General features: G+C 39.9%; 1 protein-coding gene and 1 long non-coding RNA gene across 2 annotated transcripts in view; one reads left to right on the top strand and one right to left on the bottom strand.

The window, feature by feature from the left end:
- Nucleotides 1-82: 82 nt before the first annotated feature.
- The window catches only part of LOC102810309 (STING ER exit protein-like), a 31,783-nt gene continuing 14,923 nt past the window's right edge, over nt 83-16,942 (top strand). Inside the window, exons 1-2 of the mRNA XM_085492010.1 lie at nt 83-324; nt 16,729-16,843. Coding sequence (XP_085348136.1) covers nt 204-324; nt 16,729-16,843 — 236 coding nt within the window. The 5' untranslated portion in view covers nt 83-203. The remainder of the gene's footprint in view (nt 325-16,728; nt 16,844-16,942) is intronic.
- LOC144353226 (uncharacterized) lies at nt 11,190-12,382 on the bottom strand. The gene is made up of 2 exons (XR_013420765.2): nt 12,082-12,382; nt 11,190-11,374 (listed from the first exon to the last, which is right to left on the bottom strand). It is a non-coding gene; the product is annotated as an uncharacterized LOC144353226 (long non-coding RNA).

The raw sequence follows: 16,942 nt of genomic DNA on the forward strand, positions 1-16,942 counted from the left end.
TTTTATAATTATCTACAATTACCAATCAAATTATCCAAAAAGGCAGCCATATTGTAACTTTATTAATGGCTAAGACGCCTTATTTAGTACACACGTTTTGATGACGATGACACAACGCCTGCGAAACTCCAAAGTAATTTATTCCTGTTGTGTGCAGTTTTAGTATTATTATTCAGATGAAAAAACATTACTCGAGGTAAAAAATGCCGAAAGTCATTTCTAGGAGTGTTGTGTGCTCGGATACGAGAGACAAAGAGGAGTACGACGAAGCAAAACCACTGCATGTTTATTATTGTCTGTGTGGTCAAATGGTTCTTATACTCGGTAAGTTGTAACATAGTTCCTCATAGCTGTGGAATCATAGCCCTATGTTGCCGACCGCATTATTTACGTGACTGACTCTGGCCGGCCCATAGGGCTATGGGGCCTTGTGCGACTGAATACCGGTTAAAATCCACATGCCAAATTTGGTCGTCGCGAAAATCACATTTTAAGACCTTCGAAAGTACTCACTATGTTTATTTACTTCCAAACAATGACCAGAACCTATTTGCGCTGTGAAATGATGACGGTGGTCATAAAAAATTGACTTTATTTACCGTACACCGAGAAAAATAACAAGACGAAAGACGCCATTTTGTATTCCAGAGTTTATAGCAAATTACGCGAGACCTATCATTTTGTACCACGTGATCGAAATCAGTAGATAAATTGCGTTTATGCAACTAGTTTCTATTATTAAACAAAAATCATACAATTATAAATACTGTATGTGATTGCTTTCTTGGAACTGTAACGCAGAAAATATGACACCAGGCAGATGTGAAGTCACCATGCGTTCTTTTAATTTCCAATATGAGCAACTATAAAAGTTAACACAACTGAAACCTACATAAATACAATAAATAGTCAAGATTAATACAATGTCATTGGAGGTATGGAGATCATAATTCCAAGTAGAAACCATGATATGTAAACGGAATAGTTTAGCTAATATGTAAGTACTGAATGTACGAAATACACAATAAACTGAATCATGTCTCTCAATAGACTTAAGTCGACGCATAGAGACTTCCATGAATATAAACAAGTAACATAATGCGAGTCAAAGAAATAATATTGCACTCGAGTAGCGTATATAAACTCACCCCAACCAGTACAATTCAGTGACGCCCTATATGATTACATAGTTTCTTTTTACACGCAAACACACCTACAATAATTTATAACAAATAAACGAGTCGTGATAACTGCTAAACTTAAATCCTAACAATTCGCACATTTAAACAGTGCCACAAACTTGGACAGTTCTCATTTAGAAAAAACTACAATTCCACAAATATATACATAAATATTACATAAATATTACATAAATGTTACGCAAATACAATAAGAAAAATGAACAATTCATAATGAGTTTATGTATCCCGAATAACTAATTACCACTATGAACAAATGTAATGGGCTTTCAACGTTGTTCCGTACAAGCAATGGGTACACGTGGCGTACACGCTCCTACTCGTGTTTTACAAGTTAGCGAAATATACAATGTTTACACTAAATTTGCTACAAAATACGTTTGAAATAATAGCTATCCTCTTACCGAAAGTGAATTCATAAACGTGGAAAGTAGATGGAGAAGTACTGCACGGGTTGTCGTCCCTCAGTGGTTTCAAAGCGATGTTCACGCCGCAAATCTCAGTGACCAACTGACTGGATGTCAAGTTGAGCACCACTGAGCATGCGCAAAGTAAATTACAAGGCTAATTAGAATGTGAATACATTTGACCTGTCACACACTTCCCTACCTAAGTGGTTGATGTCCTCAGCAACCGTTTTAGTTGATTTACAAAGCTATGTAATTATGTTGTGTAACTATGTATAACTGTATCCCCAGTAAGGGCGACTGCGGGGTTACTCTCACTTGTCGAAGGTGCGACCCCAAGGCTTGTGGAGGGTGGGAGTGTCTTACATTTCCCATACAGATCTGTCAGACCTGTCCACTGCCCAAAATTACAAATCTTATGAATTAGTATTATGTATTAACATTATGTGCCATTCCTGACAGCACTTGCATAAACAGTAAATTTGATTTGGCGATATCAGCAATAACTTGTGGATCAACTTGTGGAGTAGCTTGTGGAGTAGCTTGTGGAGTAGCTTTAACTTCTTGGATCGCAGATTTGGGTAGATGGTGGGGATTCGAATGTGTTCCAGCATTTGCACGAGTTGTACGTCTAAGTTTTACTGGTTCACTAGCAGCAGCTACAGTGGGAGGCTCTTCGACTAACTCTTCAGGGTTATCCTCACCCGATACAACAGGTAATGGAATACCTTCTGGCTTGTCCACAATTGGTTGTTTAAGTGCTTTGAACGATCCGGAAAGAGGCTTCCCTACTTTGTCTATGGCACGATCACCACCATGTACAAATCTGTTGGTTTGATTGTCATGACGTCTAGCACCACCACCATCGCCGCCGCCGCCGCCGCCGCCGCCGCCGTCCAGACAACTAACCTTTATGCCAATGTCATACTCATCCTCACTCGAATCTTCACTCACATTATCACCATACTCATCTGTTGCGTCATGTTTTCCATTACCACTTTTTGTGTGTACATCTTTCGCCAGGCTTCGGGAGTCTAAAAGTTCGCCTCTATGCACGGTTTTTCTTGGTCCATCTCCATCTAGTGGTTCTACCACATAGGTGTTGCCTCCAGTATCCAATCGCTTCACCACCTTATGGGGTGTCGAGTTCCATGCGTCTTGTATTTTGTTGCGACCTTTAACACTTCTATTGCGTAAAAAAACTCTCGCGCCAATTGGTAGATCAGTGTTTTTTGCATCTCTATCATTTCTAACTTTCCTTCGCAACACTTCTTTCTCGCTTTTCTCGGACGCTTTCTCAAATGCACCCATCAATCGTTCATGATGCTTGGAAATCCAATCCTCAACTTGACCATTTCCAATGTCATCACTGTTTTCTATGCCAAGAAAATGGTCAACAGGGAGAACAGGCTCTCTACCAAAGAACAAATAATGTGGTGAATACCCAGTTGAGGAATGGGGAGTACAGTTATAGGCGTAAATGATTTCGGGTAACAACTCAGGCCATCGACGCTTTCTCTCTGGAGGAAGAGTGCGGAGTCTATCATGTAATGTCCTATTGAATCTTTCACATTGGCCATTACCCTCTGGATGGTAGGGAGTAGTCCTACTCTTTGCGATTCCATAAAGTACACACAACGCCTGTATAATTTTACTTTCGAAATTGCGACCTTGATCGCTGTGGATTCTGTGTGGAACTCCAAACCTCAAGAACCAATCTCGAACTAACACACGAGCAACTGTACTGGCTTTCTGGTCTCGCGTAGGAATTGCTTGGGTGAATTTCGTAAATACATCTGTTAATACCAATACATTTTCCATCCCATTAATACCAGGTTCAAGCACAGTAAAGTCCATTGCAAGAACTTCTAAGGGTTTCTTGGCCGTTAAAGATCCCATAGTAGGATGGACTTTCTTACCTGCTTTGGCCAGGACACATCGAGTACAATTCTGACAGTATTCAGCAATTTCTGCCAGCATGCCTGGCCAATAGCATCGACTTCTGGCGAGGGCTGCCGTTTTTTCAGTGGCTTGGTGACCAACGCTGTCATGAATGGCTGCAAATAGTTGGGGCTTCAGTGATTCTGGAAGTATCAGCTGTTTGACCTCTTGACCAGCATCATGCACAACACGGTAAAGAACACCATCTTCCTCCCTGCACCTCTTCCAGTTTCGAAGTAGTTTTCTAGTCGGTCTCGACTCTTTCATCAGCTGTCTTGTTGTTGGGGGATGCTTACTGTCCCAATAATGACGGAACCTACTAATCACTTCGTCTATCCTCTGCATTTTTGACAGATCATGTTTCGAAATAGAGGGGTAAGTAGATGTTGACTCCGGCTCTATTACTTGCGACCGTACACGAACTTCATCAAGTAGTAGGTCTGATGTCAACTGACACATCTGTGTTTGAAGTTCACTTGGAACCTGTGTGGATACATATTCTCTTGGGATGCAACCATGAATAACATGACCACTAACTTGTTCAAACCTCACGGTTTGTGGTTCAATGCCATGGTCATTTTTCCTGCTTAAAGCGTCAGCACTCGTATTGCTCTTGCCTGATCGGTACTTGATTACAAAATTGAATTGCGCTAGTTCGGCTGCCCACCGAGTTTCTGTTGCACCCAATTTAGCTGACGTCTGCAGGTAACTTAGTGGATTATTGTCAGTATACACTGTGAACTCTGCTCCAACTAATACGTCTCTAAACTTCTGGGTAATGGCCCACTTTAATGCCAAAAGTTCCAACTTCATGCTGGAGTAGTTTTGCATATTTCTTTCATTCGTCTTCAAGCTACGACTGGCATACGCCAAGACTACAGTTCCATTCTCTTGATTTTGAGAAAGTACAGCACCAAGGCCATTCAAACTGGCATCCGTTTCGACTACAAAGGGTTTATGGAAGTCTGGGTAACCTAGTACGGGTGCACTAGTTAGGGCATTCTTAATTGCAACAAAAGCCTCCTCACAAGCAGCGTCCCATAACAGCCTGATTTTCATTGACGAATCCTTGGATTTTTTCTTTCCATTCTTCGTGTCATTCTTCCCTCCTTTCAACAAGTTGTGTAGTGGGGCGGCTATCTTTGCATACCCCTTGATGAACCTTCTATAATATCCGGAGAGGCCAAGATACCCACGAAGTTGACGCTCCGTCTCTGGGCGAGACCACTCCTGAACAGCACGTAGTTTCTCTGGATCAGGGGAGGTGCCGTCACTTGATATAACGTGACCTAAATACCTCACCTTTTTTCTGAAGAGTTGACATTTTTCAGGTTTAACTTTTAAGTTTAGACTAGCCAAGCGGGAAAGGACAGTGTCCAGTCTTGATAGTGTCTCTTCGAAAGTTGCACCAAATATTAAAATGTCGTCAAGGTAGACTAGAAGAGTTTGAAAATTTAGGTCCCCAAATGCTTTGTCCATCAACCTCATAAACGTGCCACTTGCATTACATAAGCCAAACGGCATACGTAAAAACTCATAGTGACCTCCCGTCCCAGTCCTGAAGGCTGTTTTTTCCACATCCTCTTCTGCCATAGGAATTTGGTGGTATCCATGGGCAAGATCTAAACTGCAGAAATATTTTGCCCCCTTCAGAACATCGAGTGCTTCTTCAATTCTCGGCAAAGGATATGCATCCTTGCGAGTTTTGGCGTTAAGCGCACGATAGTCTACGCATAATCTCAACTTGCCATCTTTTTTTCTGACTAGAACTATTGGTGAGGCATAAGGGCTACACGACTCTTGGATTACACCTCTTTCCAATGACTTTTGGAGGTAATCCCTCACTTCACCCCACTGGTGTGGTGGTACTCTTCTATATGGTACTTTCACTGGTTTATCATCGATAGTGACTATCCTATGTTTCACCACATCACAATAACCAATGTCATTTTCATCTTGGCTAAAGACGTGTCGGTGCTTGCTTATCACCTTGTGCAGCTCTTTCTGTCTGGGGTCATCAAGGGAATTACCAAGATCCATTCTTGCCAGAATATCAGTCACCGATGACAAGGCAGGGTTATCCGCAGACACATCTTTCACTTCCACTTCATTCTCATTTATGGTATAAAATTGAAGTCTGGGCTCCACAGTGGCTGACTTTAGTTCTCCAATCGGAGTTCTGGGTAACAAATGTACATCAGTATCACTAAAATTAGCAACTTGAATTGGTACTCTTCCATTATCATCCACAGAGACATACGCTGCTCCCATGGAAACCCCATTCTGTAATTCAGCAACCCGAGCAACATTTCTCTCAAGTAAGGCATGATATGTTTGCCCTCTCTTTGCTGGCCTCACGGACCCTTGAATAACCTTAAGAGTGCGAGCAGGAATTAAAATTGGTTTCTTTCCAGCAACTCTCACATACATTACCTCGGTGTCAACCATTCTTGTCTCTTGGCTCAATGCTATTGACTGATAAAGTCCAAGTACATGTAAAAGTTTGCGCTCTTCTTCGTCTACTGATTGCATTAAAATTGGTACGAAATTATTGCCAAATTTGTTAACTAATTTCTGTCTTATGTCACGAAATACATTAGAACCAAGTACACCAGGGATCATCCTTTTGTGCTCTGCAATGGGTGTATTGACAGGATCACTGACAACCAAGAATCCTAAATTGTGGAATGTTTGTCCAAATACTGACAGTGGGAGCTCAACATAACCTAAATAAGGTACTTCCAAACCTTGGGAACCAGATATGCGGATGAAGGATGTTACATCTATTAACTGTCCTTCATGAGCGAAGTGCTCCTTGAAGAAGTCTTCTGTAACTGTAGACACCTGGGCACCAGTATCCAACAAACACCCGATTTCTGTCTGTCCCAACTTCACAGTAAGCTCTGGACAATGTCCCACAACTTTGTGTATTACTGAGCCTTCCGTTTCGCATCCACCCACCACATGGCTCTCGGCAGTAGGCACTACTTGTTTAAATCATGGACTCTTTTAGAGGACAATTTTGAACTGTCGTCCTGTGCACCACGTTTTTTAGGACAATCACGGCGAAAATGGTCTGGTGCATTACAGTACCAGCATCCAGATTTCGGTTTATTCTGGTAATGTGGCTGCTCCCTTACACCAGGCTGCACAAGCTTTAGCAGAGACTCTATTTGCTCCTGTTGGGCAGCCATCTGCTCACTCAATTTCTTCACGGTGTCCTTCAGTTCACTATCCATAGATACTTCGTGAAGGGTAGCATATGATTTAACTTTGGACGTCTTGCTTCCATACCCCATCAATTTCATGATGTGGTCCCGGGCCTCGAAGAATGTGTAATCTGGATGATCACTAGTTAAACGCCTCAGCTCCATAGAAACATTTCCGTCACGAACAGCTTCAGCCAAACGACTTTTAAGCTGACTTTCTCTGACAGCTTTAAGAGAAGAATCTAGTTTTACCATCCGATCATATAAATCAACCAGTTTGAGAGAGCATGTAACCAAATCTTCCCTTTCCCCTTGTCTATATGTAAAGAAACGTTGCTGTAACTGAGGTAGGCTATCACCATCTCCAAATACTCTGACCAATACTGCAAAGATCTTTTCGGGATCATCCTTCACCGCTTCTCCTCTACCAAGCACTTCACGGCGAGCTTCTCCTGCTAAGTGTTCAATAATAAAGGCGGCTTTTTCCCTCCCGTCAAGTTTCCTGGTAGCAAGTATGGCTTCGGCATCTTCAATCCATTCATCAATAGCCAAATCCATGGGTTTCTCTGGCCTACCTCTAAATCGGTCAAGTCGTCTTGCTTGGGTCAAATAAACCATACGTTCACCAGAACTTTGACTGCTATATGCTTCACTTTCCGCTGACCGACTTTCTTTGTCAACCAGACGCTGAATTTCCTCGTGCGCTAATTTGGCATCTGAAACTGCGGCAGCAGCTTCACCCTCCTGCTTACTGACAGCCAGCTTAAGAGCCTCTACCTGTCGTTCCAGCTCGTGGATTTTCTCCTCGGCCGCCATATTACATCAAAATAGTCAACGCAAAAATAAACTTTACAATACACACAACATTTAAACAAATTGGCACTGATGAATATACAGCGTATACACATATAAATATATATCACCCAATACAAAAATATATACTATATCATAAACATTTTTAAAATGCAAGCTTAACGCTAACTCAGTCAGATATATATTTAACGCCTTCTTTGCCACAAATTCGTCTTCACTGGGCAAACTTCAACACTCGGACCATATTCTCACTTTCTTGAACATGTACTCACAGTATCTCCTTGACGTCGCTCCATGGTTGGGGTTGTTGATTGGAAATCCTGCCGACTACGCCAAATGTAACGCAGAAAATATGACACCAGGCAGATGTGAAGTCACCATGCGTTCTTTTAATTTCCAATATGAGCAACTATAAAAGTTAACACAACTGAAACCTACATAAATACAATAAATAGTCAAGATTAATACAATGTCATTGGAGGTATGGAGATCATAATTCCAAGTAGAAACCATGATATGTAAACGGAATAGTTTAGCTAATATGTAAGTACTGAATGTACGAAATACACAATAAACTGAATCATGTCTCTCAATAGACTTAAGTCGACGCATAGAGACTTCCTTTTTTCCATGAATATAAACAAGTAACATAATGCGAGTCAAAGAAATAATATTGCACTCGAGTAGCGTATATAAACTCACCCCAACCAGTACAATTCAGTGACGCCCTATATGATTACATAGTTTCTTTTTACACGCAAACACACCTACAATAATTTATAACAAATAAACGAGTCGTGATAACTGCTAAACTTAAATCCTAACAATTCGCACATTTAAACAGTGCCACAAACTTGGACAGTTCTCATTTAGAAAAAACTACAATTCCACAAATATATACATAAATATTACATAAATATTACATAAATGTTACGCAAATACAATAAGAAAAATGAACAATTCATAATGAGTTTATGTATCCCGAATAACTAATTACCACTATGAACAAATGTAATGGGCTTTCAACGTTGTTCCGTACAAGCAATGGGTACACGTGGCGTACACGCTCCTACTCGTGTTTTACAAGTTAGCGAAATATACAATGTTTACACTAAATTTGCTACAAAATACGTTTGAAATAATAGCTATCCTCTTACCGAAAGTGAATTCATAAACGTGGAAAGTAGATGGAGAAGTACTGCACGGGTTGTCGTCCCTCAGTGGTTTCAAAGCGATGTTCACGCCGCAAATCTCAGTGACCAACTGACTGGATGTCAAGTTGAGCACCACTGAGCATGCGCAAAGTAAATTACAAGGCTAATTAGAATGTGAATACATTTGACCTGTCACAGAACAATTAGAATAACGGGAAGAGTGAGTTTTATTCTTCCACCACTGCATCACATGACCGCCAAACGAGATTACATTTATTCTGCGCTAGGGAGTGTGGGATGTCAATGGTTGCCGTTTTCTCGAAATTTGCTTGGTTTCCGCGGTAATTGTTTGAAAATATCACAAATTATTGCTTATTTATAAACACAAATTGCAAACAAAAGTTTGTATGTTATTCATCCAGCGATCAAATCACAATAAAGGTACGTCACACCATCGTAATCGAAAGCAAAAGCGATTTAATTTACGTTTGCCAGATTTCTGTTTTTAAACGGTGATAGATCCCGTAGCTCTATGTTCGACGTAAAACAACAAAATTAAAAAAAAGACGTCCAAATGAAATTGTGAGGGCGAAATTCGATTGTAGGTCGCACCAAAGAGCTACGGAACCGCAGCTAAGTCCCTCAATGATAGAGCATGAGCGGGGTCTATAGAGGGACTGTTTAACATGTTATTACGTCCATGGATAGTGGGATTGTGGTTGTAATTAAAGTCGTTTGTGTTGCAAGATGACATTTCATTGGATGCCGGTAGTGGAATTGACAGAATTCATGGTAACAATATTCATGGTATACCTGCAGTTCTGTACATGTGTAGCTCTGGATTTCGCTGGTGTCTGTTGTTGGCGTTTTCTGTTGCATCGATGCAACAGAAAATGACAACAGATACCATCAAAATCCAGAGCTACAGAACTGCAGCTATCAATCATGGTAACAATTCATGGTAAATAATATATAATAGCATTCTACAGACAACTGAGGCGCCAAGAAGCAGATGTAGACTGGTTTTGTGCTGATTGCAAACGATTACCATATGTGCGACTGTACAATGATGATCACGATCAAGATGTACTCCCATCTGATCATGAAGATGAGACTACACCCGACAACACTCGAGACGAACCAATGATTTTAGACCGCGAAGACAACGATCATCATGAAGACGAGAGCGCCCGACAACACCCGAGACGAACCAATGAATTTAGACCGCGACTCATTTAATGTAGATATCTCCTACGAAAACCCGCAACCGAATCCTGATGTAACCCTCGATGACTTACCAGACGAAATCACGTTAGAAGAGCATTGCGTTACATACGAACTCGTGGAAGGATCATCGACACGAGGGAAAACTATGCTAACTGACAGTAGCGGATACTCCTACCACTCTAAATCGACGAAGAATACGACGGACGGTTACAGCATGGAGATGTAGCCAGTGAACCTCCCGTATACAGTGTCGTGCTTCGGTGTCCCAGTCGGGCGATAACTTCACTAGAGGATTACATGCCCACAACCATGCAGGTGAACCCGGTACGGCCAAAAGAATGAAAACGATTGTAAAAGTAAAAAAGATAGCCAAGGAAACTGTTTTTCGTTCATTAGCTGACATCGTGGAGGAGATTATGGTGAAGAATCCCGCGCATCCCGAAGACCCACCATATAGTTTACCTGTCCCAGCCAACTTGACCAGAGCAGCAAACCGTACCAGAGAAAAGACGCAACCAAAAGAGCCCTGAGATTTAGATTTTGAGTTAGCCGAATCATTCCTGCCTGAAGATTTTTTGCAGAACGACGTAGTAATCAAGGGCGTGCGACACCTAATTTTTTATACTCCGGCCCAGCTCCATGTACTACACAGGGCGCGTTCGTGGTACATGGACGCTACTTTCAGGATCGTTAGACGTCCATTTTACCAGCTTTTTTCTATTCACGGTTTTATCAAAGGTGACTAAGAGAATGACCTGAAGCAAATTCTGTTAGCGTATTGTTTGATGTCCCGCCGAGAAACAAGAGATTACGAATCAGTATTTAGAGCAATTAGAATCGCAATACCTGGATTCAAGGCAAAGGCATGCGTTATGGATTTCGAAGCAGGGATGTGGCGTGCAGTACGTTCTGTTTTCCCTGAACTCAATCTGATTAAAATCTGATGTAGTGTACGGGCTTTAATTATTTTGGCTACATATAAACTTATTTTAATTTTATTTTTTATTATATTTGTTATTGATGCCCTTTTATTTTATTATTTTACTTTGATTTTGAGATTGATTTTTTTTAATTCCGCCCTACCAACATCTGATCCGACGCCTATGTAAGTCCCGTTCAAATCTCGCATAAGTAACAGCCAATCACAGCCCCCCTTTTATACAGGCTGTCGGTTGCTTACTTTTCAGTGTATACGGACAATCTTTCTGTACATTATATTTTGCCCACTTGAATAAACCATTAATAGAAAATTGCTAGTATATTTTTATTTGCAAAAGAAATTCCACAGCATTTTACAATTTTTGTCATTACATTGAATATTTTTTTCACTTCCAACAAATGTGTACACTTCCAGATACATCTTCACCAGCCAAGGTTCGTTCATTCAGTCATCGCTTCAATTTTACATCACTGAGCATAATTATCTAGAATGGAAGCAAAAAAATAAGTAAATCGTAATGATTAGAACACTGTTACCAACTATAGTAAACAATGCAAACTGATTTTAAATTGTATAACGGTCACCGGCCCACGGTGAAATAAGGTAAGGCTTTGGCGAAATTCGAAGGAGCAACTAATATTCTTCAACCTGGTATTTTTTTTATATTTTATTTTTCGTTCTTTTCGTCTGTTTTTTCGAGTTTAAAAAATGTGAGCTGGCTGGAGCCTTCATCCCTTGTCTATTTCTTACACTGGATACCAGCCGATACCCCCCCCCCCCTCTCATAGAGACTGCGTATTACGTATTACAGTTGATTATAGTTCCTGGGCTCCCTGTGATTGGAGCAAACAAATATTTCCTGATCAATTGCGATGTGTTCCAAATAAAAAATATTTTATTCCAGTCCAAATCAGCTCAATTACTTTAATAAAGAGTTATTGTATTATGTACAAAATGTTGATACAATTTGATGAATATTTAGAGCTTCAATACCGTAGACGATTTTGGCCCGATCGTCAACAAAACATCACCAGTCTCCAGGGCAGGCGACTGGAAAAAGACACTGGTGTTCGGTCGAACCGGTGGAAACAAAATCAACACTCCCAGAATAACTATGCGGAATAACGATCTAAAACCATTCGAGTCACAATATTAACATGAAAATGACTTTCGTGACAATGATAAACTTACCGAAAAGCCGTGTTATTCACGGTCGCTAACGTCGGTATAATCCGCCATTTTATTTGAGTGTGTTTGCCACCCGGTGACGTCATCATGTGCGCTATAGAAGGAGATATGTGATTCGTTGACTAAAATCGTCGATAGTGGGTCTCGTTGAAATCTCGTTACATAGGCGTCGGATCAGATGTAGGTAGGGCGGAATTAAAAAAAATCACAAAATCAAAATCAAAGTAAAATAATGAGATAAAAGGGCATTAATAACAAAAGTAATAAAAAATAAAATTAAAATAAGTTTATAGCCAAAATAATTAAAGCCCGTACACTACGTCAGATTTTAATCAGATTGCCCTGAACTAAGAATCCAAGGATGGCATGCGTTTTTCATTTGACCCAGGCAATAGGCCGCAAAGTGAAGCAAGTAGGTTTACAGTTGGCGTATAATCGGAAGGGATCAGTATTTAGATTTATCAGAAAAATTATGGCGCTACCATTTCTGCCGCAGGAACACATCGAGCCCATGTTTAGAGAGTTAGAAGAAAATGCAACGATGGAATTCACAGAGTTGATGCGTTATGTTCGTACATGTACCACCTGGATAGAAAGCAGAGTTTTTCCAGTCGCGTCGTGGTGCATTTTTAAAAAAGTTTCAGAACCAACAATCATGTCGAAGGATGGCGTCGATGGATAAATGGAAAGGCTAACCGCAGCGAATTACAGTTTTAAGTTTTGATCCCACTACTGTACCAAGAAGCCAGGCTAACTACCGTACAATCGCGTTTAGTGAGAGAGTCGAAGATTTCGAACTACCAGAGGGCCGCGTACCGCACAAACGAAGGACGTATCTCCGCTCTATGGCAAAAGTACGACGACAAGGCAATAAGTACCTCGAAACTATTAAGAAGCTGAAGGTGCAGTAAACACGTGAACCGATGTGCTTTGTTTCAGTGGTCTAAAGTGTCATGTTCGTCTACTCGATTGGCATCATGAAAAATACGAAATAAGCTTGGCATATGCAACTTTGTATATGTTTGCTAGTGTGTTTATTGAACATTGCAGTCTATCCCCTACTTGAATTCGGATTTCTACAACAAGTTGTCTTGGTCCCGGAAATGAACCCGACAGAATATAATTCAAATGAACATTCGCAATTTCCTGTTTGATGAAATACAGAACTTCTCCCGAGAAATTATCAATGAAGATAGTTATTCCGACGAACAAGTATATTCGGAAGCTGTTACTGTCGAAGTAGCAAACAACAGCAAACACCCACATACAATGTAGTATTGTACATAAACAACGCATCACTGCAATGTTCACAGCAAACATAATCATGATCAATTATTTGAATATTGCCTGACACATGTGATGGTACAACATACAATTTGTAAATATGTTTCTAACATTTCAATTAAATTGCGTATTTATTAACCGTGATATATTTTAATAAAGAAGACACACTGTAAATAAACCCATGGGTGTATGTGTTCTTTTTATATGTTTTGAATGCACGAACCCCCGCCCTTCAGAGCCCCTTCTGAAAGTCGCGACGATTGATATGTCGTGGTTTTTGCTTGGATCCCGACAATCGCAACTTAGCGAGGGTCCATTGTAATGACAGCCACTACATGTACATTTTTTGTATGTACCGGCTGTAAATATGTTTCTCGTATTTTCACCTAACTATTTTGATTGGGGTAAGGTTACATAATCACAGCTTTACACGGGAAAGAACATTGACTTTTTCCTGAAAACAAAACAAAAAAGAAATGTGTAAATTGACTATATTGCCGTCCCTAAGAATCGAATGGTATAGTCCTATTGCTAAACAGTAGCCTTGCGATTGTAAACAACATGGCGGACTAAACTCTCCAACGCCCAGGCATCGATCAGAAAAGATAGCCGCTGTAATTTGCGACTCTGTTGCCAATTTTTTATTATCAACTAATTTTATACTCCTTAAAACTCCTTAAAGCAGATATTGAACTTGCAACAGACAAAGTTCAACAGCTTATTGATAAGATATGGAAAGAAGAGAGAATACCTATGAAATGGAAGCAAGGTTTGATAATAAAACTACCAAAGAAAGGAAATCTCAAACAGTGTAAGAATTGGAGAGGAATAACACTACTACTGTACCTATCGTAAGCAAAGTCCTGAGCCGAGTCATCATAGACAGAATAAAGAACGGAGTTGATAAAAGTCTCAGAAATGAGCAGGCTGGATTTCGGAAGGGAAGAGGCACAACAGAACAAATATTCATTTTACGTAATATTATTGAACAGGTCAACGAATTGCAAGCAACACTATACGTTAATTTCATTGACTTCGAAAAAGCATTCGATTCTGTGCACCGAGACAGCCTTTGGAGAATAATGAGAATGTATGGAATACCAGAAAAGTTAACCAGTCTTGTGAAAGCTTTTTATGATGACTTCAAATGTGCAGTGATACATCAAGGGGAAACATCGGAATGGTTTGACATCAAAACAGGAGTAAAACAAGGCTGCAATATGTCAGGTTTTTTGTTTCTCATAGTGGTTGATTGGATAATGAGAAGGACTGTACAAAATGGCGAAACAGGAATTAGATGGAAGTTTACATCAAAGTTGGATGACTTGGATTTCGCAGATGATTTGGCGCTGATAGCATCCACAAAACAACATATCCAACAAAAAACTGACAGGATTTTTACAGAAGCTCAACGAGTTGGTCTAAAAGTGAATTCCCAGAAGACAAAATTAATGAGAATTAATGCAAGAAATGTTGACAGAATTTACATCGATGGCGAAGTTGTTGAAGATGTCAACGAATTTGTGTACCTGGGTGCAACCTTAACAAAATCAGGAGGAGGAATGGGAGACATGGAAAACAGAATTTCAAAGGGGAGAAATGCATTCAGGCAGCTTAATAAAATATGGAACAGTAACAAAATCAAGAGAGCAACAAAACTCAAGTTGTACAAATCATTGGTGTTGTCAGTGCTGTTATATGGATCTGAAACCTGGAAGATGACAAAAGTCGACGAAAGAAAACTCAATGCTTTTCAAACAAAGTGCTCAAGGAGGATAATGAAGATAAAATGGCAAGACCATGTTAGGAATGAAGAACTGCTAACCAGGACTGGGATGGAGAAATTGAGCACTACAGTAATGAAGAGGAGATGGAAATTTATTGGGCACACCTTAAGGGAGGAACCCACAAGCATCTGTAACACAGCATTGACATGGGCACCAGAAGGGAAAAGGAAACGGGGTAGACCCAAAACAACTTGGCGACGCACTGTAGAGAAGGAAAGAAACAAGGCTGGATGGAAGTCATGGGCGGAAGCCAGAATTGCAGCAGCTGATAGGACAGAATGGAGACGTTCGGTTGAGGCCCTATGTGCCACTAGGCATCTGGAGGATAGGTAACAAGGTAACAATTTTATACAGTGAAGTGGTTGTTGCTTTTGATCGGGCAGTATTCATATTCGTAATAAGAGTGGGTTCAAACGTTTGGGGTTGTGACGACGAGGGGTTCAACCGTCGAGTGATCGCCGTAATTCGCGATTCTGTTGCCAAAGTCAGGTATCTAGTTTTATCCAGTAAAATGTTGCAACTTTTGACAAATAATGCTGGGTGCAAATGTTGAGAAGTGTGACGTCAAGCGGTTATACCGTCGAGGGGTCGAAACGTCCTGGGGTCTAATCGTTCTGGGGTCCAAACGGCGAGGGGTCCAAACGACTTGTAATCAATAATATCACCTTCTTGTACCTCTGTCTGCAAAAATGAACAGACAATTACTCGATCAACATTTCATGTGACGTACAAGAGAATCTTTGCCAGGCACTCTTATTGGGTGATTATTGCTTGGAAATTATTATTACCGATATTTCTTTGTCCCTGGTTTCATGATTATCCACAATGAACAAAACTACTGCATTAATTCTAGAAAAAAAACAAGAACTGCAGGACTTTAGCTACTTACATGTACACACTGTCATTGTCAGAAATCTTTGTGATTTTCTAATTTATGAAATTTATGAAGACAGGAATTCACAAAAATTATTAACAGATACTATTATAGCACCGCAGCTGAAATTTCACTTCTACATAATCTCACGTGTTTCTCTGTCTTGCAAAATTCATGATAATTTGTCTCTTGTAAAATTAAATTGGTTGTAAGTACAAAATATTTGCTGTTAGAGGAGCTCATACAGTTACATACATTTATAATGATAATAATAATAACTTTATTACACTACCAAACCATCAGCGGGTTCAGTATGGTAAATAAAAAAGTATTACAAGATTAGGACAATGCAATACAATACAATAATAGGATGTTAGAATAAAATAAAGACTGAGTTAAAAATAAATGTTAAAAACAATTACTAGATGAATAAAATTAAAACAAAAACTGATCTAAATAAAGAACAATTAATTTAGTCACACCAACCCCCCTTTGATAGGTGAAGTGATTAAAAATGTTTTTATAAATTAGTTGCAACCTGTAAAAACTGTATGCACAAGTGAGTCAGTCTATTTAATGTTTGGTTTCTACTAAAACAAATGATTTTTCGATCCCATTCTCTAATGTTCATCTGGTATGGTGTACATGTAGTATACTAAAGTTTGTGTATGAAACACTTGATGATAATGTAACATTTTATTTCAGATTGCACAATAGATAAACTACCAATGAGAAAACGTGATGGAGCCCGTGTCATCGACGGTGGCAAACACGCACACAAACTGACGTGCGAAACAGATGAGATTGTTCACCTCAAGAGGTAAATTTGAACTAGCTGTATTGTAAAAAAAAAAAAAATTTGGACTAATCTTAGACGTTGTATTTATTAGTGTTGGTGTTTGTTATGTATTTAATATGG

This window comes from Saccoglossus kowalevskii, chromosome 17 (assembly GCF_978046115.1).
Source record: "Saccoglossus kowalevskii chromosome 17, keSacKowa6.1, whole genome shotgun sequence".
In the NCBI taxonomy this organism is placed as follows: Eukaryota; Metazoa; Hemichordata; class Enteropneusta; family Harrimaniidae; genus Saccoglossus; species Saccoglossus kowalevskii.